Here is a 22,713-nt window from a genome sequence, read left to right as displayed (position 1 = left end):
CTTACAAATAAGTAGACTGAAAAAAAAAGAATGAAAAAGATGCTAATTCAAACATTACAAATGTGCTTTTTAATGTTTTCCTGCAAAGAAACCATCTAGCAAAAAGACGTAAGCGTGTTCGACTCACATTTTGAGTTCAAACTCAATCTTCTTCCTTTCATTAGACATCCTTGTCCCTATGTGTTCCGTTTTTTTAGTCACTTTGTTGACAGCACTCTGCATCTCCTGTCACCTTCGCTTCTAGCAAAACATGGCAGTCTAACTGATAGCAGCTCATTAGCACCAATCGAGAACAAGCCAACTACATTTCAGTTGAGTTCACACTCCATTGTTTAATGTACAGTCATGTAACGCTTTGCGTTGCTGTTCTAACGGCATGTTAATTCACAGTTTATCAGTAATGTGACTTGGTTTCTCTCATTAGAGGTTACTAAGGTTGTATTAATCAGATTTCAGCTCAGGGGGAACTGTCTAACTGCTGGACTGACAACAGGAGGAGAACAGCATCCAAGTTTAGTGTCTGTTCAGAAGAAATAATGAAATTAATGTGTCCTTTAACTCAGTTATAAAGACACCTATGAAGACACGAGATGACAACAAAGCGAGGGTAAATTTACTTTATTTTTCAAAGCATGTTTTCAGTGTTGGAAATGTCATATTTTAAAATTTCACCTCTTACCCCAGGTAACTATTCACTTAAATGCAACTTTTAGAAAAAGAACTCCTTTTATGTACATTCATTCACATTATCTCAGAACAAGCAAAGATATTATTACATTTCTTTCCTGTACATATAAACATATGCTACAGTGGCCAGAGATTTAAGGATACACTTTTTTTTGTTGTTGTTTTTTTTACAATGTTAAATACAAACAAACACTTCAAAATGTAGTGGTATGTGCAGTTAATGTTATGAGATGACCTTTGATATAAAGTGAAAATGAACTCAGTTTCAGATATAAAGCCTCTCGGAAATACCTTAGCAGTATTATTTTGAACATTTTGAATATGAATATGGTCAAATTGGACCAACTGTGTTAATGTACGTGCATATTATGTGTAAACATGGTGTCACACTGTACTGAATTGACACCAATCAAAAACACCTTCCACAGAAACCTGACGTGTTCCTCCAAGAATTACTTAATCACAACAGCTTCCCATCATGTACAGGTCTATCAAAGATATTCACAGGTTAAAAGCCAATGGGCACACATATTTAGGTCTTCTTAAGTCTTCTGCCTTAATTCACCCGCATGAAGACATAAAACACTAAATTCAAGACAGGAGAGGAGTAACAGCCTGACTTTCGAACTTCAAAACAGGCACATAGATAAACATCTCAGTGCCTCCTTAACTAGGCCTGTGTGGGAGTGCACACGCAGTTAGAGAAACCAGCATTGTCTGTTGAGTTTCTTCACAGACTGTCGCAAACTTGTTACATCAGAAGTCACCTGGGCAAATATGCAACCAGCAAGTTTGTTTTCAAGCAAACAAGAAAACTTGTTCCACCACATTTAAGCTCCTCGGAAAGGTGAAAACTCATGTGGGCTTCTGACTATTTCAATCTTTTAAATTCCCTCTGGAATATACCACGTTTGCCCAGGTGTTGTGCTACTGCACCAGCAAACATTCACACACTTTCACAGACCTCAACGTATCCATTTAAATAAGTATAAAAAAAGTCATTTTGCTAAGTCACTCTGATACTCTTTGTGCTACATGGACATTTTGTGCATTATGTACAAGCAGAAAGCAGATGTCAGCACTTTGGTGTAGGCATGTTAAAGTAACCAAAAGATGAACTTGTTTTAGCTTCTAAAGGGTCTCGTAAAAGTAAAAAAAGAAAAAAGAAAAAAGAGGAGGGGTGGTCAAGGGTGAATATCAAGAATGATTGACAACTGACAACAGCCATCTCTCTAACTGAGGGTTTGCTCGCTACTCAGGTCCCACTAGCAAGTGATTTTATTACAGTATTTTTTACTTTAACACCTGTCAACATTACTCCTTTGATATAACCTGATCAATAATATTCAGTTTCTTGCCAAAATTTGACACTTTTCTCCTGACCTTCATTTCAACATTGGGTGCTTGAAGTGATGAATGCCAACAATGTCTGTGTAATTTGACAGTCATGCTAGTCCTTTTCACATTTATCTTAGTAACACACATTTGTGGCTGAAAATCTATGTGTATATAAAATGGCCAGTCCCCAGTTCATTAGGGCTGAACAGTAGTGTTTTGTAATGTGGAAGATGATTCCGAAACATTCCCTGAAATGGAGCAGATAACATAATGGTTTGGTCTTATCTAGTACAGCATGGCTTTCAGTCAATGTCACAGCGGATGAAAGTCCCTTACACTACTGACTTATCATGTGACCGGTAACCAAAGTTCCTGTCTAGCCTGATGAACATGGAATGTTCAAATTACAGTGAGATGCATTTTATATTCCCAGTTAAGAATTGGACAAAAAACAGGTGTCAAAACAAACCTGAAACCTAGATTACAGTAAAAGTCTCTCTTAAGTCAAATGGCTGTTGAGTGATATGCAACTATTTAGCTCAAGGGAGAGGTTAGATATAAATACATGAGGCTTTCCTTTAACTTTAGCTTTCTACCTTCTGTTTAGAAAGCCATTACCCAAACCCTCACCAAACTACACAGCAACAACTACATGGCTGTTTTGGTGCACCACCTATGGACAATGTACTGGTAGAAAAAAGGGACAAATCAAGGAATCACATGACAGGCTGCAAGCTTTTCTTTTCTTTCTTTGCGCTGTAGTCCATTTTGCTTGAGGTTAAGGGTTAGTACTGGCCTCTTCAACTTTTCCACTTAATGCCATTTCTTTCCTCTTTTTTAATTTTGTTTTTAACACAAAGCAGGCTTTTTTTCTGTATGTCATAAATTTGGTCATTGGCATGGCTGGCTATTAAGGGTTTTACTAATTAGCCATGCGTATTAGGAACGTGTCTTCAGACTGTTGGATCCATTTGGGCATTCTCTTTGTTATACAGGTGGTTGCAATGTAATGGTCATTAATGGAGTTCACAATGCACCTCCATCTTACTCTTTTTAGTGATTTGAATGTCAAAAGCTGCTTAAAAACACCTATGCTAATATCATGCTAATACCCTAATGAATAATAACAACTGAAATGACCACAAGAACATAAGCCGCATGAACTTCACATTAAAGCAGGTCTCAAATCCTGTGTCCTTCAGACACAGCCATACTACATAAAAAAAGGAAAAGAAAAGTGTGACTGCAGATGATGGTTATGATTAAGGTCCATTCAATCTCTAGAGATAATAGCAGTAGACCTGTAGGCACTGAACAGGACAGACTCTGAGTCTGGCTCTTCTCTACACAGACCTCTAGAGGGTGCTTGATTCCAGCATGTGAGGTGCAGAGCAGGTTAAAGAGGTGGAGGGGCAGGAGGAAGAGAGAATGAAGCTGTGGGGGCTTCTATTCTGGTAAGCTCAGTGCAATCACCTCTGGTTTCATCTTGAAGTACTGGTTGAAGCGCAGGACTGCATATCTGAGAATGGAGGCACATATAGAAGAGGGATGAGACAAAACTGCATGTGAGGTTTTAGATGGATAACAGAGCAAAAATATTGCACTACTTGGACACACAGCCCCAAGATGACAAATAATATTCATCTGGATGCTTCACATGTCTTTCTTAGACATATGATTAGATGACAGACCTCTGAACTGAGCACAGTAAAATAGTTCATAGGGTGTGCTCGCTGGTTTGGTAACATACCCCAAGAAGTCAAAATCGATGGTGGAGAACTTGGCCTGAATCAGAGCCCAGAGACCCCAGATGAAATGAGATGCCTAGAGGAAGGGAGAGCAACAGGGAGAAGCAAAGGATTAACATGCACTCGCTGTCTAAAAGTAAATGCCATTTCTAATTACTCAACACACCTCACAGAAGCAGCCAGCAGAAGCCCCATGGCAACTACAACAAATAGCTGACACAAAAACACAATTGCTTACTTTGCCCCTCCTCCACACTGCCCTCTTTTCCTGTGGACAGTAAACAAGGCAGGATGCGGCTCAGGGGAGAGCACGGAGCCTCAAGAGGGGTACAAACTGCCTGCTTTATACTGGCTGCATCAGTGAGCTTGTCACAAATACCCTCAACTTGTATTTAGAGCAGGTAGCACATGCTACAGCCCACATTACTCAGTATTCAGTTTAAACAGCATCGCACAATAATCTGTGTTTGTTGGCCCAACACATGTGTCACATGTGCCACAATGACTCTTTTACTCATAATCACACAGAATAACCCTCAGCCACCTGCTATGGCAAATCAGAGATCGTCTTTCTGATCTTCTTCTAATCTACTGTGGTTTCAAATGCTTGTGCTCAAATACTCACCAGAGCAAACTGGTTGACTTGAACATAAAGAATCTCCACCTCTCTATCAGTCACATCACTGCCCTGGCCTTTGTGCTCCTTATAAGCCTCCAAGTAGGAGCGAAGCCACTGTAGCTGAAAGGCCCGTGCCGGGTAATAACTATAATCCACCTCATTCAGGCCTGGAACAAAGAAACACAGAAGGGAAAAAAAACATATTTCAACAATTTCACTTTCACGTTTTTTCCTTTTTAGCATAAACCAGGTAGTATACTTACCAGCAAACTCATTGAAATGGTTCCCAATGTCATAGGCTTGGTAATTGTACCCAGCATACTCGTAGTCAATGAACTTTACGTTGTCTAGAAAGAGAAGGAATGTTGTTAAGGCAGAGGGAAAGGAAGCAGGGGAAATGATTATGTTGTATTTTCCCTTTGATAACTCAGAATGTCTAGGCTTGTCATTTCATATTGTAACTTTCTTCCTGTCTGAATGGACTGGCAGACCAGTTACAGCCGATTTTGGGGCGAAGAGTAAGAGTTTGCATTTTGAGGGGAAAAGACAAGATGGCTTGGGCAGAGAAAAAACAAAAAAAAAACAAAAAAAGGTGTTTTAAGAGACACATTCAGACTAAAGAGGCATTCTTCTCACAATAACTACACAGACTTCCTATAACAAAACCCCAAACTATTAAGCTTTGGGGAAGTGGCATTGTAAATAGCTACTTGGCTAAGGCTTTTACCATAATGCTGACTGAAACATGTCTTCTTTAGAGCAATATTAAAAAATAAAAGTCCCTTTTAGGAAAATACAGGAAATTTTGTGCCTTTATTTAAATTGGCTCTTTTGCAAACTACAAAGGAAGTAAAACAGAGAAAAGAGGTAGAGCATATAACCGTTGGGAGGTTGAGCTGTCAGTAGTTGTAATTGAGCCATTATATCATGTCAGAGAAGATGCACTTGTAACTGAGTAATCGGCTTCTTTCCCAGAAAGTACAAGACAGCAGCAAGCAGAGGTGAAAATATGGAAAGCCTGATGCAAGACATTGAACACGTTCAGAAGTCTTGAGGGGGGAAGCAGCTGACTTTTCAGTGTTTGTTGTGGATACATGCACAGAATAAAGGAAAAAAGTGTCAGTACAAGTTTTGTAGTACAGAGGTGGAAAGAAATGAAAAGAAAGCAGAGGGGAGGGAGGGAAGATGCAGAATAAAGAGCTGCCAAAGCTCATGTATAACAACACACTCTTCAATTCTCTGCCAACTTTGTTGACTAAAAGCAAACAATATACCTCATAAAAATATGGGCGAAAACAATGGGAGATTAAAGCCAATCATCCCTTGAAATCTGCGGTTAGGGAAGAATGTGTTGCTCTGTGATTGCATTTGTTGAAAATATGAGGTTTCTGCGTTAATAGTTAACAGAGGGAAGCATTCAGTCATGAAGTGGCGTAGCTCAAAATACAAACCCTTACTTCTATAAGCCCACTTATAAGAGTGAGTAAAAAACAAACAAAAAAAAAAAAAAAACAACAAACAAAAAAAATCACGAAGAGGGGAAAAAAGGGAAAAGAATTGGCATATGTAAATAAATGTCTGGTCTTAATGAATTGTTAGTTTTGGCCTCAACTTATTTCTTTGCCCTGCATATGTTTTTGAGGTGTTGGTTGACTACAAGAAAGACACTTTGAGGTGGGTTACCAGCCGGCGTGTAGGTCCTAGCGGGACACAACTGAACACCTCCGGGCAGTGGCTATAGCCCCCTGTGCAGCAGATGAAAAGGTTGGGGCAAACACATCTTTCACACATGCTCACTCTCTCGCTGACACATTTGTCTTTTACCCATTCTTGCTTTGCACGCAGTGTCGAAAACATCAGGCCCTGAAGCCACCCCCCCACCCCCCCTTCGTACATGCAGCCTCACTTCCCCCTTCTCACAACACTCCCCTCCAATGCTCCCCTCCAATTGGTCTGCTGTGAACCCAATAGCATGACACCTCTGCTGCTTTTGCAAATGACAGAATTTTTAAGCGGCTTCCTGTTGGCTGCTCAACTGCGGATTTCAAGGTCTCTGGAGCAAATAAAGTAAGTTGTCTGTGCAAACATCTGAGTAAAATGGCAAGAGCAAACTAAGTCTTTGATGAGAAAGAGTGTGGAAAAACACAACAATACAGCACTCAACTTATTCACTTTTAAAAGCAGAGGAACTCACTGAATGTCTACCACTTGTCTCTAGAGTTTTATCAACACAGGAAGCAGTGGCTTCTTTGCTGCTGTGTTTGGCACACAGACATTTTCAACTCAGCAGCTACAGCCAAATAGAAGTGACAGGAAGCAGCATGGTAGATGCTCAGTTTCTTTTCATGCACACTATGTTTTTCAATTCAACAAAAGGCTCTAAGTGAAAGGTAAGCCAGGGATTACTAGAACAACAGTTCAGACATCTTGAGTGGGCAAAGTCAGAAATGTAGTAATTATAGCTTGATGCTTAAATCCCTAGATCCTATTATTGTGTATGATTAGAAAAGAAGTACTGGGCTAAGGAAATGTTCCTTTCTGCTCCAGTTCTTATCAATAATACTTTCAAACAGAATCACTGAAAACCATTTGTCTAACTTGACACGAAGCAGGATTCTGCAAGTCTTAAAAAAAAAAAAAAAGACATTACTTATGTGCAGAGACTCATACAAGTCGCTGCAAAACTCTACCCTATATATCTGGTTTCACAGCAGGCGTCACTTCAATTCCATACTGGATGTCTTTACATGCTGAAGCAGTCAGCACTTGTTTGTTATGCAGAACCACAGATTCAAATGAGATTCTGCAGGTGTGCACACCAAAACTCTGCATTCCTCATTTGTGTGCTCAGGCAAAGACATTTTCCATAATTTTTTTTTTTTTTTGTTGGTTTAATCTTTAAAGCACAGGGCAGATGATATTCTGGATAACTGTCTTGTTTTCAACAAAACCAATGAAAACACCAAAAGCAAAAATGAGTTGATATTGTGACGGATGGAAATATTAGAATATGAAGTTGAGTCAGCAGGTCTGTCTCTTAGTCGTTTCCAATTTCCCAATGTTGTTTGGAACAGTCAGTTCCAAGCTCATTCAATCTTTCTGTAGACAAATTTCCACACAGGAGGCCACAAATCTTTCAATATTGCTGGCCACTATAATGTTGATCATTCAGGACTTATCAGTTCATTTTTAGCTGCAAACCAGAAAACATTTTATGCACTGATGAGATCCAGAGTTAATGTGGCTCAGTACTGACTCAAATTTAGATAGGTTGTGTGTATTCATTATGTAACTGGAATGGTCACTCAATGAAACTTTGTGACTGCTCTTCGGAAACACTGGAGCTCTACAGCAAATAAAAAAAATAGACAAGTGTGCTTAAGCAACTATAGTTTGCTGAGGGATTGTTCTTCTTACAAAACAGCTTCAGCTCAAACATATATTTTGGATATCAGGTGTGAGTGGTTATGTCTGGGCTTTGGGCTTTTTTTTTTTGTTCTGGAGAAATTCTGTAGTAGGTATACTTTAGTGTTTAGAATCACTTAGCTTCTCAAAACAAACTCAAAATGAGTGTTTTTATTGAGTCAAAGTTGGTCCACTCAACCCTTTCAAAGGAATTACTTAAAAGATGGATAAATGAATTTTTGCTTATGGTCTTTCCTTTCAAGCGCTTGACATGTAAAATAATACAGAATATCATCAGAAATACTTCATGCTTTCACTTCTATTGTAAGTCATCAACATTGATGCTTTCAGTTGGAAATTGCGTGGGGCGCGCAAAATGAGGAGCAGTGATGGAAAGTCGTATACTTTTCAGCATTTGGCACTCAGAGTGACTTAAAAGTGCAGTTATTGAACAGATGTGCAATGATCAGTACTGTACGTGGCCTAGCAAAAAGATGTCAGAGGTAACTGGTGGCCAAAGAGCATTGAAGAATGATATTAGGTACGTGGCTCCTACTGCTGCCATGAACTCATCCCGAATAGTCTGAGCAGTGGGCAGACTACGCGAGGGCCCTCAGAGCCGACTGGGCGTGAGGTTTGTCTCTCTCCATTGCCTCCCCAGGGCGGCGCAGGGCAGCCACACCCTCTGCTGTCATTCCTAGGGGAGAAAAGGCTAGACACAAGGAGCTGTGAGAATGGCCCCGCCCCTCACTACAAACCAATGAGGGGGCTGACAGCTCTTAAACACCCCCACCTCCCACATACATAAAACACCCTGTACTTTCCTCTCCCCCCTTCTCTTATTCTCCCTCATCCAAACCCCAACCGCTCAAAGGAAAAGTCACTCAGTGCAGATGTTAGCTAGTCAGATGGCCTGAGGACATCGTCTGTCATTCATACCAGAAAAACAAAACAAACAAACAAACAAACAAACAAAAAAACACTAACTAACAACACAAAATCCCACAATCATTGCTAAAGCACAAAAAACATGTGCTGTCAATAAAATTGAGACTTGGTGTGATGGCATTGTTTGTTGAGGCTGATAACAGTGTTTTTTGCTCACCACTTGTCACCACAGAATTAGAACAACGCATCAGATTAAATTTAGGAAAAACAATGAAATCCAGGATTTAAGGTACAATATCTGACGCCACTTATAGATGTGGTGTTTGAATTGATCCAAACAAATTTAATAATACATTTGAAAAATATTGGAAGAAGTTAAACATTCTTAAACATGTTTGTGTCAAGTTTGCTTTATTCAAATAAGGATTCCATTTAGAGTTACTTGAGAATATCCAAAAAACTTGTCGTGCCGGACTGGCTGTTTTAGTTCTGCAGCCAAATGCAAACACTGACAATGAGTGAAGCATGTGACTAGGGCTGAGGAGGTGCAGATAACACAATCCTACCTGAGTGCAGGGACCAATGCAGATCACACTACAACACAAATCAGTCATACAGTGATGCATATGACTACACTTGTGTGGTTTATATTCACCTTCCTCTTGGTTGTAGATGATATTTTTGCAGAGTAGGTCATTGTGGCAGAGAACTACGGGGGAGCCCAGCATTGACAAGCTCTGCTGAAGCCACAACAACTCTTCTCGGAGGCAACGTGGACTGGGCACCTCTAGGTTCAACCTGCAGGAGGCAGAGGAGAAATGGCATCATTAGGCATTTTAGGCACTAAAACAAGTGTGGGTAAAATCAATATGGGGAAATGGAGTTAGATATAGAAGCAAAGGTGGAAATAAAGACTGAAAGGAAGCAAAAAAAAAAGGAGAAGAAAATAAATTACATCTATATTTTATATCTATTTTATATACCAGTATTGTGAAAAACATTTCAACAAAAAGTGCAAACTAGGTAAAAGAAAGGAGAAGAAAAAAAAGGCACAAAATTGATCTATAGCGTGTATGCTGCTAATGATTTATGAAACATTTATTTATCTGCAAATACGCATTCATACTATAGCACATTTATCTAAAATACCTGTCATGGCAACTGCTGTGTCTCACACAGACCTAATATTAGCAAAATGGGAATGTTTTTGACAAGAATGATAAAGTTCATAAAAAAAGAAAAGAAAAAGTTAGGTGAACTCCATTTTGAAAAGGGTTTATATCTCACTACAGATTTTAATAATTAATAATTAATAATACAACCTGTTAGATTAGATTGTATTATTTGTTGTATATTTGTTTTCAATCTTGCAAACCAAACATTTAAGTTTGGTTTATGTCAGACTCTGAACTGATCTGGAAAAAAGGGAATAAACCCAATCCAACATAAATCTGAAGAGCATTAATTTTTGTGGTCATACAAACACACAAGACCTGCAGGAGTTGCAGTCTTTAGCATATCTCTTACAATTTTAATGGTTGAGTAGGTGTTGATGACGACTCAGCTTGTTGTGATGCAACAAATCTGTGTTGTCACTGCTGGCACAATTCGAAACCTATGTAGCCCATGTATTTATATAGTGATATAAAATTTAAGTAATTAATTATTTTAACTATTACAAGACTGATACTATGTTTTGTAGAATTAATCATTACTTACTTGGTCATTCAATGTAAGATTTACCACCCTCATTCTAGTTTGTTTCTTTGAGAAGATATGTTCACATTTACTGATGTTATCTCCAAGAAAAACTAAAGTGAAGTCACAACCACCGATATTATGAAAGAAATTCCATGGATGTCTTCAGTCTAGTGAAAAGTGCAACTGATTGCACAAACCTTCTTGTGCTGCACACCTTGTGATTGGTTTGAGTATTTATTACTCACTGAGAACTGGAAAAGGGAGCCATAATTCCACGTGGCCATATGTCCCTAAATGGTCTAATTATGCCTCAGTTTTGTTTTTGTTTTTTAAACTAAATCAGCCTCCTTAAAAAGGAGTGTTGACCAAAATGTAAATGAATGTAAATGAGTAAGTCTGTCAAAATAAATAAAAATAAAACAACATAGAAACCCTGAGTGCCTGGCAGGCTTCAGTAACTCTGCTCTATGACAGGGTCTCACCTGGCATTCTGCTCAGGGTCCTCAAAGTACTTAGGGATGAGAGCAAAGTACTTGCCCATCTTCAGCCACATGTCAGACTGGGGCACCCAGCCATTATGGGCATGGATGGCATGGTACTTGGCCAGCTGCCTGGCAATGAGCCTGAAAGGTAGAAGAGAGAAAATGGCAGAGCATAAAATAGAGTTAAGAAGCATTATGCAACCAGGATGTTAAATGTTTTCCATAAAAGGGAAAAAAAAAAAACACTTATCAAATCAGACTAATTAATTAATCAGAATAATAGATTCATTAGGCAAATTACTCACGTGACGAAGGAACTAATCATAAGTTGTACACTTTTGGATAAAATGTTGGTCCTCACGAATTCTAATAGACGACAGTCAATAAGTTGTTTTGGTGAAACCTTTAGGTTTAACTGATCTGATTCTTAAATCTATTTTCAATCATTAAGAGAACTGCTTTTGTACCACAAAGAACTGGATAGGTCACCAGTGCACATACAACGCACATATAAGGTGTAGTGGTGACATTTACATCCCTCTCTTTTTTAAAAAGAGCTAAATTACAGTGGAACCCCCCCCCCACCCCTGTTCCACAGACCATTTCTCCAGCATGCAAGTGGTCCACGATCCAAAGAAGGTTGGGGACCACTGTGACCAGTGACAAACATAACTTAATAAGTCAGATATCATTCTGAAAACATCCCTGAGGACTTTTAACTGCCTAAGCAAGCAGTTTTATAGTTTTACCTAAAAACAGGTTGGCTGCGGATGTGTTCAGGCTCCAGGGCAGTTCCTTGTAGAAATTCATAACACAGGCCATTGTTGAAGGTGCAGTAGAGGCGTGGGGCACAGCGGTGTGCGTGTAGCACTCTGAAACTTTTCACCTCATTTTCTCGGTCCACCAACAGTTCTGTTTTGTTGCCATAAATACGAACAAGAACCACGTCCTGCATGACCGTACCCACGTAGCAGCCCAGCAGTTTATTGGTTATTCCATCTGTGAAAAACTGGAGAGAAAAATGGAGGAAAAAGTGAAAACTGATGAATCAAGAAAGACGAAACCAAAAAAAAAAAAAAACCATAATGGACAAACGACAGCAGGAACGTCCTCCACATTATGCTATTTAAGTAATGTGTCTGAACACCTACGTCCTGCGTACAGAGGAGGAACTAACTTCGCCAAAAAATTTGGGCCTGTCTGAAGTGATCTACACTCAAACTGTCTTTGCTTTGAAGCTGGGAAGTTTTTTTTTTTTTTTGGTGGGGTGGGGAGGGAGCATACCAGCCCTGTTTGTTCCCTTTAGAAGGGGATTGGCTGGGAACGACAGGATTGTGGGGAATTTTATTTTGCACGAGAAGGCAATGACTGGCATTTGCTGAGATCTCACTTTGCTCTCATTGATGAAGATAAGCAAGAGTGCCATGTGATCAGCTCTCACCCTCAGTGTGTTTACCAAGCAGGGCCACACCCCCAGGGAGAATTCTTCACTTTCAGTGAGCAACGTTTAGAAATGATCTAGCTTTTGCTAGGGGAAAAAAAATAGACTTTTTTGACTCAAAACAGGACAGAATAGTATTTGGTTACATCACTTGTGCAAAGAAATAAGTGCAGATGTTTTATAGCCATCCTCTTGATGACCTATGTGGTTCTTCCAGAAGGTCCTATCTCTCTATGTTTTGTATTTGACACTGCCCTGCTTGCGTCTTCACCTCTTTGAACTCTGGCAGGATGGTGATCATTTAAAGGCGAGCTGACAGATACAACCTCCCCAGTATCTGTCCATCGGGCCTCCGGCAAATGTTCTGCTTAGATCAGTCCGTGCCTTCAGACAGCATTCTCAGACATTACATAAAGGCTCCAGCTCACCCAACACGTCCGAGCAGCAGCGCGCAGAGAGCGGGCCGGACTGCGCCAAAGGCTCGCCCTGTCGAGTTGAGCCTGAGCTGACGCAGATGCTATTTGCAAGGCAAAACGTTAACCCTAAAGGGCCAAAGATTACCGCGGCACCACCTGAGCTGTAACACGGCGAGGAGATGATCGACGGTATGTCTGAGGGTGTCAGAAGCTCGGCTTTACAGCTCTTGGGCGTCGTTGGACTGGACTGGTATTAGCCGCTGGGATGAATTAACGGTACTTTTAGCTAACTTGCGTTTTCAAACGGCAGCGTTAGCTTGACAGCTTTAGCTGCGACGGTAAGCGAACTAACGCGTGAGATGCGTGTCACACTAATACTAATACATAAATCTGTATTTATACAACATCTATACAGGGTTACCTTAATTTTGACTTCGGACGGTTTCCAGCTGGGTCTCAGAGCCTTGATCAGTTTCAGTGCACCGGGTCTGTAGTCACTCTCGTCAACTGTCACGTCTATTTTGGGCACAGCGGGAGCCTCGTCCGGGACGTGGATGTAGTTGGCCATGGCTACACTTTTAATTCTGAGATTATCGCAGAACTCGGAGGAACACAGCGTTGTAGGCGGCGGTAAAATGCGCAATGTATGAAAATATCTGCCGTGCTGCGCCAACGTAGTCCCGCTATGCTCGGTGTGCGGCAACGCCTCTCACAAAAATCCCACCCACCTTAAAAAAAAAAAGAGCTCCCCCGGTGCATGCCGGTAGTCGAATGACTCACTAGGAGCGCGTGTTCAAAGTATCTCCTCACACCTGCGGTGGAGCTTAACCGTGGAAAAGAAAATATGTATCTAAATTAACTGTTAAATGATATAAAGGTCATGGTTAATATCAAAAAGAAATAAACACACGCACTTATAATTTCAGTGACCTCAAAGCAAAGCTGTCACTGAATCTTCCCATCTACCAATAGAGCCGGTGGACCCGGGTATATGGATGCAAGCGCACACTTCTTTCAGCCGTGGGCACTCCACGTTGCTGACGTCACATCCGCAACCTGCTTGAATGAAATGAGCTTTGTGTCAAGTCGGATCGTCTTAAATGTGAGCTCGGTGAAGGCCAACAGTCCGAAAGAGAAAATGCACTTTAACTCAAGGAAAGCCCCGCCGTGTGGACACAGTGGCAGACAGGCCATCAAGGAAAGCCATCAAGGAAACAACGAGAAAGTTAGGGTTAGGGTTAACCATCCTGACCATAAAATTGTGCTGTGATTTCTACATGGTGTGTAATTAATTCCAGATCGGCCTCTTTGTTTGATAACACAGAATAAAACAGTGCACATCGACTCATTGCCCCTTGCACGTTGAATTCTATCAGCCTCTATATCTTAACAGGGATTTGAATATTATCTCCACATATGTGCTATATCTGTTCACTGTAGACTCACCCTGTAAAGAAACAATTCCCTGCTCTCTCCCGCTCAGGTGCACACACTTACACCTGGGAGCACTTTCCCAGAGCCAGCCAGCTCCTGATGGGAGCTGAATGGGTGCTATCACCTTGCACAGATTTATCAGCAGCTCTGAAGAAAAAAAAAAAAAGGGAGTTTAATTTACATTTTCCTCACAGGTTCCTTCTGAAGAATTAAGACTTGTAAACTAGGCAAAAATAAATGGAGCATGTCCCCTTTTACCATTCACTGCAAGGAGGCTTATCGCACAGTTGTTATTGCATTGCACACATTTTACGTAAGGCTCAGTAAATAAGAACACAATGCTGCCATATCAATCTTCACCAAACAATGTGAAACAAGCTGAATCAATATGGGCAGGTTCTTGTAGATGAGCCACTGACCCAAAAATACAATCTATGCAAAGTAAGCCCTTAAGTAGAAAATGAGGGTCCATTTCTTTTAGTTCTATCAATTTTGCTTGTGTGGGCAACTGGTCCTTAAAAAAGTGGATTTTCAAAGAGCAACGGCCCCATGGGCAACATATCCAAGGAACAATGGACATTATGCTTGCCTGAGAATAGCTATTGTTGTTAGGCCTTCTGAGGCACAGGAGGAGCTGTAGTTGATGTTTAGGTTGAAATTTGAGTCAAAAAGACAATATAGCAACAAGAGGATTTTCCTTTTCTCACTATCAAGTTTCACCGAACATGTCTCATAATCTTTTGTGAAAATAACAATGTGTTGCCTATAAAAACAGTGGGTCAATTTAACACTCTTATTGTATTTCATATTTACCAACACCTCTCAGTGTCGCACATCTTTAACATATGATTTAAATTTATACATTTGCACTCATTCCATAAGTATGTGTAAAAATGTTTTATAATCATATCACTCAAGTACAGCTTCAGTATGTTTGAAAATAATTTAAAACAACTATAGAGCCTTCAATTTATAGGTGCATTAGTACAATCTCTCCTTTATCCAGTGTCATTGCCAAAAAAAAAAAAAAAAGACACCTATTAGCTTGGGCAAGATGGAATGCAAGAGTCCCTGCCCTGCCTTTAAACATTCCGTAGACGTGATTCTGTTATCAGCGCCTTTTACCCAGTGGGATTTTTGAGTATGCAGTTCTCAACCTTCTTCAAAGACTCAGTGACAGCACTGGTGCTTAATCAAAGTAGTCTTCTATATCGATGTCGGGGTTCAGCAGCTCCTCTCCGTACTGTGTCAGATCCATCTGGTTGAGGATTAGATTCTCAAAGGTCTCCTCCAGGTCTGTTTCCCCGATCAGCACTGCTCCTACCATCCTACCACCGCTGAGAACGACCTGGAGCAAAAATACAGCAATAGGAGTAGAGTCATTTGCGTGAGAACCCAACTTAACTAATTCGGAAAGAGGGATTGCCCAAGCTGATGACATGTTGACAAACTGACTCTTAAACCTGAAATTAGATCATACACAGAGAATCAGTGGTCTCTTTCATACCTGGACCAAATGTAAAGAAAATGTATTGCATTGGCATATTTTCCAGATGCCCCTGGTACTATAATAATGATTTATTGTTATCATTATCTAAAGGTCTTCATATTTTGAAGCCACTTAAACAAAACATGAAAGTCAGTATATTTGCAGAATAACTAATGCTTTCTTTTTCTGAGGGAAGTGAGAATTCAGTCACAAATAAAGAGTGACACTGTTAAAACACTGGAATAATGAAAATAAAATATTGTTGATACTTCCTTATTCTGCTCTGTATCACCTTGACATACTCGTGGCCTTTGGTGCAGCGCACCAGCAGCTCGTGGTTGGACCCCAGCCCCTGTCCATTAAACTTTCCCAGCAGAACCACCTGTTTAATGATCAGAGGACAGGCAGTTGTTGAAATGTAAACCATTAGTTACAAAAGAGAGAAAGAGGAGAACTCTATGCACTCCAGCAAAATGACCTTGAAGTCTCTTGGAAGTAAAGGGAAGCAGTTATATACTGCACGGTAGATGATTAACATACTTGTTATTAAACAACACCCACCTGCAGTCAAAAGTCACGCACCTTGTAGTTGAAGAATTTAGTGATGTGTGAGAAGAGCTCAAAGCAGAAATCCAGCTCAACGGGCTCTGAGAGGATATGTGACACCATGCAACGGCCTGCGTACCAGCCCATCTGACGGGCCTGGGTCCAAAGACGCATCTGTGCACAACAAACACATGCAATATTAGATCTAAATTTAACTCCCTGACCAAGCACTGACTGAAACAAAGGCTGTATGAAATTGTATATTTCGTATCTGATCACACACATAACATATCAAATATTATACAGGACAAAAATGTTCAGATGTGTGTTTCCTTACCATTTGTAATCTTATCCTGCTATTTGTGAATTAATAATGGACTTAATAACTGGTATCAAGATTTACGAGTTTAATCTGAAGGTCTGAAGGTGAAGATCTAATACAGTTTCTAAAAATTGTTGTCAGAAGGACATTACATGGTTTTCATGTTTTAATGTGAAAATCTGTAATTTACTTTACCTGTTGCCACATTGGGCTGTGTTCCCAGCATGCAGTGCACACATCCCCTGCAGCATAGACATCAGGCTCAGATGTCATCATCTGGTCATTTACCTGCAAGCCGCCATCATCTGCTTGTGCAAACTTATCACATACAGCAAAAAGTAAAGATTTCTATTAAATAATTTAGTGATTGCAGCAAGCAAACTGACTGAAGAAGAGGGGGGCAAATATTGTCAATGACATTTTCACCGTGGAAAAATTGACGTGTTTTGAGGATTGAGGATTAAGATCTTTCAATATCATTGAAAAGATTAAAAAAGAAAGTTTAGAAGAACTGGGTAAAATTTTTGCTCAAGTATTGTTCAGCTTAATAGTGGCATCTAGTGACATTAAAACCCAACTGCTAAGAATTTTATATGGCTCGCAATTCACCAAAAGCCAATGAACTTTAGTTAGTTTAGTGTGTAACTCTGCTAAAGTTCAATGATCATGATGTAATTTTCTGCAAGAGAAATTTATTATCAGTATATTTCAAAGCTGTGCTAACATATATCTAATCTCAATGGTTGTGGGAGTCGTGTCAACCAAGCTATTGAAAAAGGAAAATGGGGCAAACATTGTAGATAGACTGTAGATAGACATACGACTATTACGTAACATCAAATGTTTCATACTTGTGAGCAAACAAAAAGAGACAGCCCATGCAGTGTTATCCCAATTAAAGCACAGGAAACCTCAAATGTACTTCTTACAGTAACGTACCTTATTAAGGTGAGTTATGAACCTGTATGGGTCTGATGATGTTGGAAAAAGTGATGGAACATGAAAGAAACTGACAACTTCTTGCCCAGTGTTTGATTTACCCGAAAAGCACTGGCAGACTTACAGTTATAAGTTATTGCGGCTGTTGATGAGTTTGCTTACATTGTTGCCATGGAGAAACGGCTCAGTGTTTGGCACGACGCCGGTGGCACTGACAACAAAATCACAGCCAAATGTCTTGCCATTGGTCAGCTGGATGTAAACTGGCCAGGATCCTACAGAGAAGGAAGAAAATGTGGATGGAAACAAAAAGGAGGGGAGAAAGGAGCGAATGGAGCAAATCTAGTTCTCACCATTCTCAAGTCTGAGTGTTTGCTGTTGGGGATTGTGCAGCTCCTCAGAGGTGACGATCTTTTCCACCTCACACTGGTATTCCACTGAAACTCTGCGGGACACCTGAGCACACACCAGATGAGACAAAAGACTCAGGAGAACAGGGACAGTAGGTTAACACTGATACAGGTTTATTTACAGCTGATAGTTCCTACACAAACGGACATCTCAATCTGACTTCCATGCTAAAGGTAAAAAGCTGTACCTGTTCTGCACCTTGCAGATCTATCCCTTCATGCCAGTCTGGTCCGAGGGCGCTACCAGGCTCCGTAGGACCACATCCATGCCCTCGTGAATTTCTGTCTGGGAGTAGAAAGACACATTCCAAGCCTTTGCAATGTCTTTATTTACCTAAACTAAGAGGAAGATAATTCAGCATACTGAACTATAAAAGATGAGGTAAACACTAAGATGAAGACCTGCAGTGAAAATCTGTGAAGCTCCAGCTGCTGGTTCCTCTGTGGTATAGCGAGGCCTCTTACAAGGAGCAGTTTTTTCGGGTTTGTCAACCTCCAGGGATGGGATGAGGAACTGGGCCGCTCCTGCATCAAAAAACGTATTTCCAATGGCCTTGTCCTTCACAGCCCAGATCACCTCACAGCCTTCTACCTCATACCTACACAGAAAATTTGCATTACCACTGAATGAATAAATCCTTGTAAATAAATGCTTATTCATACAAGAAATCTAAAAGAAGTTTCATATAGTTTAAATTGAGAAAAAAAGATTTTGTTTCAAATAGATAGGAACACAATCCACACTGTCCTTACAATTGACCTTTTTGAAATTAATTCCATTCGCTTCTTTTGACTCCAGTTTACTCACACCAATTCCAGGGCAATTCCACCGTTTCCAACAACAACAATTCTTTTTGCTTTGGATAACCGCTTCTGAAACTCCTAGAACACAAACACAAGAACTGGTGAGTATTCATATGATTATGAGTATCATGTGATTTATAAAAACAAGCACACAGAGTATAATGATGGAAATGAATTCCACAGGGACTGGAAAAGTGATAAACCTGAATGTGATCTGAGTATTTTGTAGCATCACAATAAAAAGTCTTTTCAACAATTTGTCACAATCTACTACATTTTAGCATACATTCTAAGTTAAGAGTCTTCTCCAGAGTCTATACCAACTAATACAACATCTCTAGAACTACGGCTACCTTTACGAAGCTAATGATGATCAGTTTTTGGTGACATTTGTTGACATTGTCAATGCTGTGTAAATAAAATTGTATGCTGTGCATGTAATATGACGAAACACGTTACCAGCCCCAACTATGACCCCAATGTTACAACATAAGTCAATCAACAACATTATTAGAATAACAGAATTAATAGGACGAGCTGTGTACTGTTTTATGACGATGCACAATTGTCTTTGCATTTTCAATTAAAATAAACATATCATATCCTGCCGCCTTCTCTGACTGCTTGCTGCTCTCAATTCTTTGTAGCTTCAGCAGCTGGACAAATGTTTTGGAAACAGAGCAAAGGTCTGGCATATAGTAGTTATTTTTTCTTTTTTTTTTTCAGAAATTCTTTGCTCCATGAAAGAAGAACACGGGGCCACACAATTCAGTACAAGTGGGAGTTTTGCTTTTTTATGGTATATGGTTTCTTGCTAAGGTCAGCGTACCCAAGTATTTCAGCCACCATGTGAATAACAACACAAACATCCAGAGGGTGGGGGTCATACCTGGGCACTATCTGTGTCCCGTATCCCGAGTACATGAGGGTTTTCCTGAGTTAGGAGTTTTGGTCTTCCCCCACTGCAAATACAGAGCTTCTCATAACCAAAAACCCGACCATCGGCAGTTTCAACAGACTGAGAAGAGAAAGAAGAAATCACGGAAAGACTGATTAATTTGTACACCACGCTTCATCTTAAAGTGTGTCAAAATGGTGGTCTGCAGTATAGGGCCCCCACAGGGAGCAGTTCTGGCAGTTCTCCTATAATTTGCTGTCAGTATTTTTGCTCTCTGTGCTGCCGCTGCAGTGACCTTTCTCCACTGTGGGATGAATGAAGGAAGTTTTCATTTGAATCACCGTCCAATTACATTGTATTTAAAACCAAATGCTGTAACCACATATCCACAAGATGGCGATAGTAGACAGACGACCCTGTTGTGAAATGCTGCTGGGAATCACTCTCAAAAAACCCTTAACTCTGCAAGCGGACAGCTATTATGTACAACAATTTACAATTGCTGCATAGATTGAGTCTCAAAATACTAGGAGACCTCCCTTTGAACTCCACACTATGTATTTTTACAAGCAATAAAACTGCTTCCTACATCTAGGTTACTAAATCAGAAATGACAAGTTATTCTACATAAGTACACAAGTTAACCTAAACACCAAAGTGGCTTTCTTTATACGCGTTTTTTTTTTATAATTTGATTTAATCTCTGTTTAAAAAAAAAAAAAGCTACTTACATGCGACTCTGTGTGAAGTGATTTTACAGCAGAGTGAATCACAATCAGGTTGGGAAATTTCTCCTCCAAAACACTGGATGGTCGCTCCTCTACATCAAACTCTTCCAGCGTCTTCGACACCTAAATTCAGAACAACACAGTAGACGGTCCAGTGTTTGCCAAATGAACATGTCTGCAGATATCATGGCCATTAAAATCAAGCAGGGCCACCTCAAATAAACGAGAGCAGGGAGAGTAGGAGAAATCAGTGGAAAGGAAAAATCCTAATATCACTTTCATCTTGTACATCCACATCATCCTGACCTGTTTGTAGTTGGTCACTGCCTTGATATGGGGACCTGCTGTGATCAGAGCAACCTCAGCTGACGGAATCTGGGATGACAGCTGTCAGTAAAGGTTAAGAGATATGTTAAGTAGCTAAATGGCACACATAACAATAGTATATCTTTACGATTACTTCATGCATTTATCAGAGCGGACATTTTCCTTAGAAATTCATGTTCACCTGTTCAACACATGTTACGCCGGCGATACCACCTCCCACAACGACAAACTTAAACACTTTCTCCACTTTCCCTGCCATCTCTTTTCCACAATACTAAGCTAACACGCTAAACACTGTCTGACAGTAGAACCCCCTCGACAGTCTCTTTGTCTGTCAGCACAGACAGGCTGAAAAACATCTGACACCCAGCTAGTTTTAAAGTCAGGCTCATACGCTCACGGTGAAGTCTTTAGACAGCTGCCTTTCTCCAACACATGAGCCTGAAGAGTGATGCAAAAGCTCACTTCCGTGTTTACAAATGACTACGGCAAGCGACTGGGAACGTTTTTAGCGCATGCACCGCGGTAAGCGCATCTGTGTTTTCATGAACAAGTCAACAAATATACAATGTGTAGATATTTACAAACACATTTATTTGAGGTGGAATAAAATAATATATAATATGAACGTTTTTCTGAGTCTTTCCCTGAGTAAGGAGGTTCACAGACGGCAGCTACACCTGCTGGTTAAAAGTCACACACCAGCGCTTCTTCGCATAATTTACATTGCATCATACATAAACTATCCACTATAGCTATCCCTTTAATTAACTTCAAAACACACAGGTTTCACAAAACTGTGAAACCTGTGTGTCACCACTTATTCTATTTTTCATTACAAAACACACCACAATTACATAATAGATCACATTGTTTCCAATCGTCAGATTCTGAATCAAATTAACTGCTCCAATAGGCGATAAATACATATACATGTACATGGTTTTCAAATATGAATGGATATTGCAATGTATACAGATTCTGCTCATTTGTATCTTTGGATGAAAACAGTGTATGTACAGTATAAAGAGTGTTTGACCAAGTTAAGGTAAATATCTGTTTGCATGCTGTTGAATGTAAACATTTCGAACTTGGGTGGATTCAGTTGTTGCTGACAGTGTTGGTGCCTGTGTCAAAGGAGCTGGGAATTAATTTGGCGGTGAGGGCAGGTTACAGTCCTTCGTTTTGAAATGTATGGCAGGATGGCCTTCTTGTTTATATTTGGATTCCAATTTTACCTTGAATGTCAGAGATTAGTGTGGCCATTGGTTCATGATTCAGGCCTAAATCCCATTAACGCATTCATTTACTGTTATTACTGCAGTGATAAACAACTCAGATAACAGCTGAAGTACAGTGCCATTTGTGATTTTACATGAAATAATCGACAGATCTTGACACAATCCCCATTCTCTGTCAGGGTGGCAGATAATCGCTGTATTGTTTTTGGATTCATCAGCAAAAGCCACCACTTATTCTATTTTTGAAAAGCCTTTTATGCCAGTTATAACCAAGCATGGGAGTATTGATGTCAGCTTCTGAGACGATCAGGTCACTGGTAATCAAACACAGGTTAATGTTGTGCGTCATACTTCCCCTCTTGATTTTCATTATATTACCCTGAGTAACCCCTGCAGGAAGCAACACATGCCTATATGGAACACACTGAGATCCAATTTCTGCCATGAAATGGAATTTGGTGTTTGTTTATATATGAAAATAAGAGACTGCATTTCATGTATTCAAAGTGCTTTTCACTTTAAATCATGTTTTCTTGGATCAACTTCGGTAGTCTATGAAACTCTTGATCATATTATTGAAGCCATGCTGCTTTTCAAAAAAGCAAGAACTTTTCTGCTTTATTTGAAATCCACTCAACACTGATCTCATTCTCAACATGATGCACTGATCACAGTTAACCTCACTGTGCTCATTGGACTGTAATGGCTGATGGTTTGAATGAAGTAGAGAAACACTGCTGGAGTGCTCTTCTTCACAACAACAAGCTACTGCAAGACAGGCATGGCTTTGTCAGTGATCAGAAGCTTCATGTGTCCTGTTATCATGTGCGACAGTTACCTGTCCAATAAT

General features: G+C 40.1%; 2 protein-coding genes across 5 annotated transcripts; both read right to left on the bottom strand.

The window, feature by feature from the left end:
* Positions 1-603: 603 nt before the first annotated feature.
* etnk1 (ethanolamine kinase 1) lies at positions 604-13,420 on the bottom strand. Of its 3 annotated transcripts, none has more exons than XM_029494911.1 (8): positions 13,147-13,420; positions 11,618-11,877; positions 10,869-11,009; positions 9,341-9,483; positions 4,656-4,739; positions 4,399-4,559; positions 3,776-3,849; positions 604-3,544 (listed from the first exon to the last, which is right to left on the bottom strand). In XM_029494911.1, the coding sequence occupies exons 1-8, from the start codon at positions 13,291-13,293 to the stop codon at positions 3,472-3,474; spliced, it is 1,083 nt and encodes a 360-aa protein (XP_029350771.1). In that variant the 5' UTR covers positions 13,294-13,420; the 3' UTR covers positions 604-3,471. The 3 variants fall into 3 exon arrangements, with proteins under 3 accessions (XP_029350771.1, XP_029350772.1, XP_029350773.1); XM_029494912.1 differs by having other exon boundaries at positions 10,899-11,009; XM_029494913.1 differs by lacking the exon at positions 10,869-11,009.
* Positions 13,421-14,366: 946 nt separating this feature from the next.
* On the bottom strand, positions 14,367-21,081 carry pyroxd1 (pyridine nucleotide-disulphide oxidoreductase domain 1). 2 transcript variants are annotated; one of them, XM_029495236.1, is made up of 13 exons: positions 20,804-21,081; positions 20,602-20,682; positions 20,299-20,418; positions 19,559-19,687; positions 18,674-18,747; positions 18,268-18,464; positions 18,054-18,151; positions 17,809-17,911; positions 17,618-17,730; positions 16,712-16,834; positions 16,231-16,368; positions 15,941-16,030; positions 14,367-15,507 (listed from the first exon to the last, which is right to left on the bottom strand). In XM_029495236.1, the coding sequence occupies exons 1-13, from the start codon at positions 20,879-20,881 to the stop codon at positions 15,349-15,351; spliced, it is 1,503 nt and encodes a 500-aa protein (XP_029351096.1). In that variant the 5' UTR covers positions 20,882-21,081; the 3' UTR covers positions 14,367-15,348. The 2 variants fall into 2 exon arrangements, with proteins under 2 accessions (XP_029351096.1, XP_029351097.1); XM_029495237.1 differs by having other exon boundaries at positions 18,054-18,136.
* Positions 21,082-22,713: the final 1,632 nt, after the last annotated feature.

This window comes from Echeneis naucrates, chromosome 23, assembly GCF_900963305.1.
Source record: "Echeneis naucrates chromosome 23, fEcheNa1.1, whole genome shotgun sequence".
Taxonomy (NCBI): Eukaryota; Metazoa; Chordata; class Actinopteri; order Carangiformes; family Echeneidae; genus Echeneis; species Echeneis naucrates.
The sequence above is the reverse complement of the archived record's forward strand: the minus strand, read 5'-3'. Positions and strand labels throughout refer to the sequence as shown.

Excerpts from the sequence above, each read along its gene's own strand:
- etnk1 (XM_029494911.1), bottom strand. The coding sequence starts at position 13,293 with ATGGCCAACTACATCCACGTCCCGGACGAGGCTCCCGCTGTGCCCAAA. Across the intron at positions 11,878-13,146 it reads CGTCCGAAGTCAAAATTAAG|TTTTTCACAGATGGAATAAC; the intron begins GTAACCCTGTAT and ends TTTTCTCTCCAG. Across the intron at positions 9,484-10,868 it reads GACCCTGAGCAGAATGCCAG|GTTGAACCTAGAGGTGCCCA; the intron begins GTGAGACCCTGT and ends TGCCTCCTGCAG.
- pyroxd1 (XM_029495236.1), bottom strand. The coding sequence starts at position 20,881 with ATGGCAGGGAAAGTGGAGAAAGTGTTTAAGTTTGTCGTTGTGGGAGGT. Across the intron at positions 20,419-20,601 it reads CAGTGACCAACTACAAACAG|GTGTCGAAGACGCTGGAAGA; the intron begins GTCAGGATGATG and ends TTCTGAATTTAG. Across the intron at positions 16,835-17,617 it reads CGTTTCTCCATGGCAACAAT|TTTGCACAAGCAGATGATGG; the intron begins GTAAGCAAACTC and ends GTATGTGATAAG.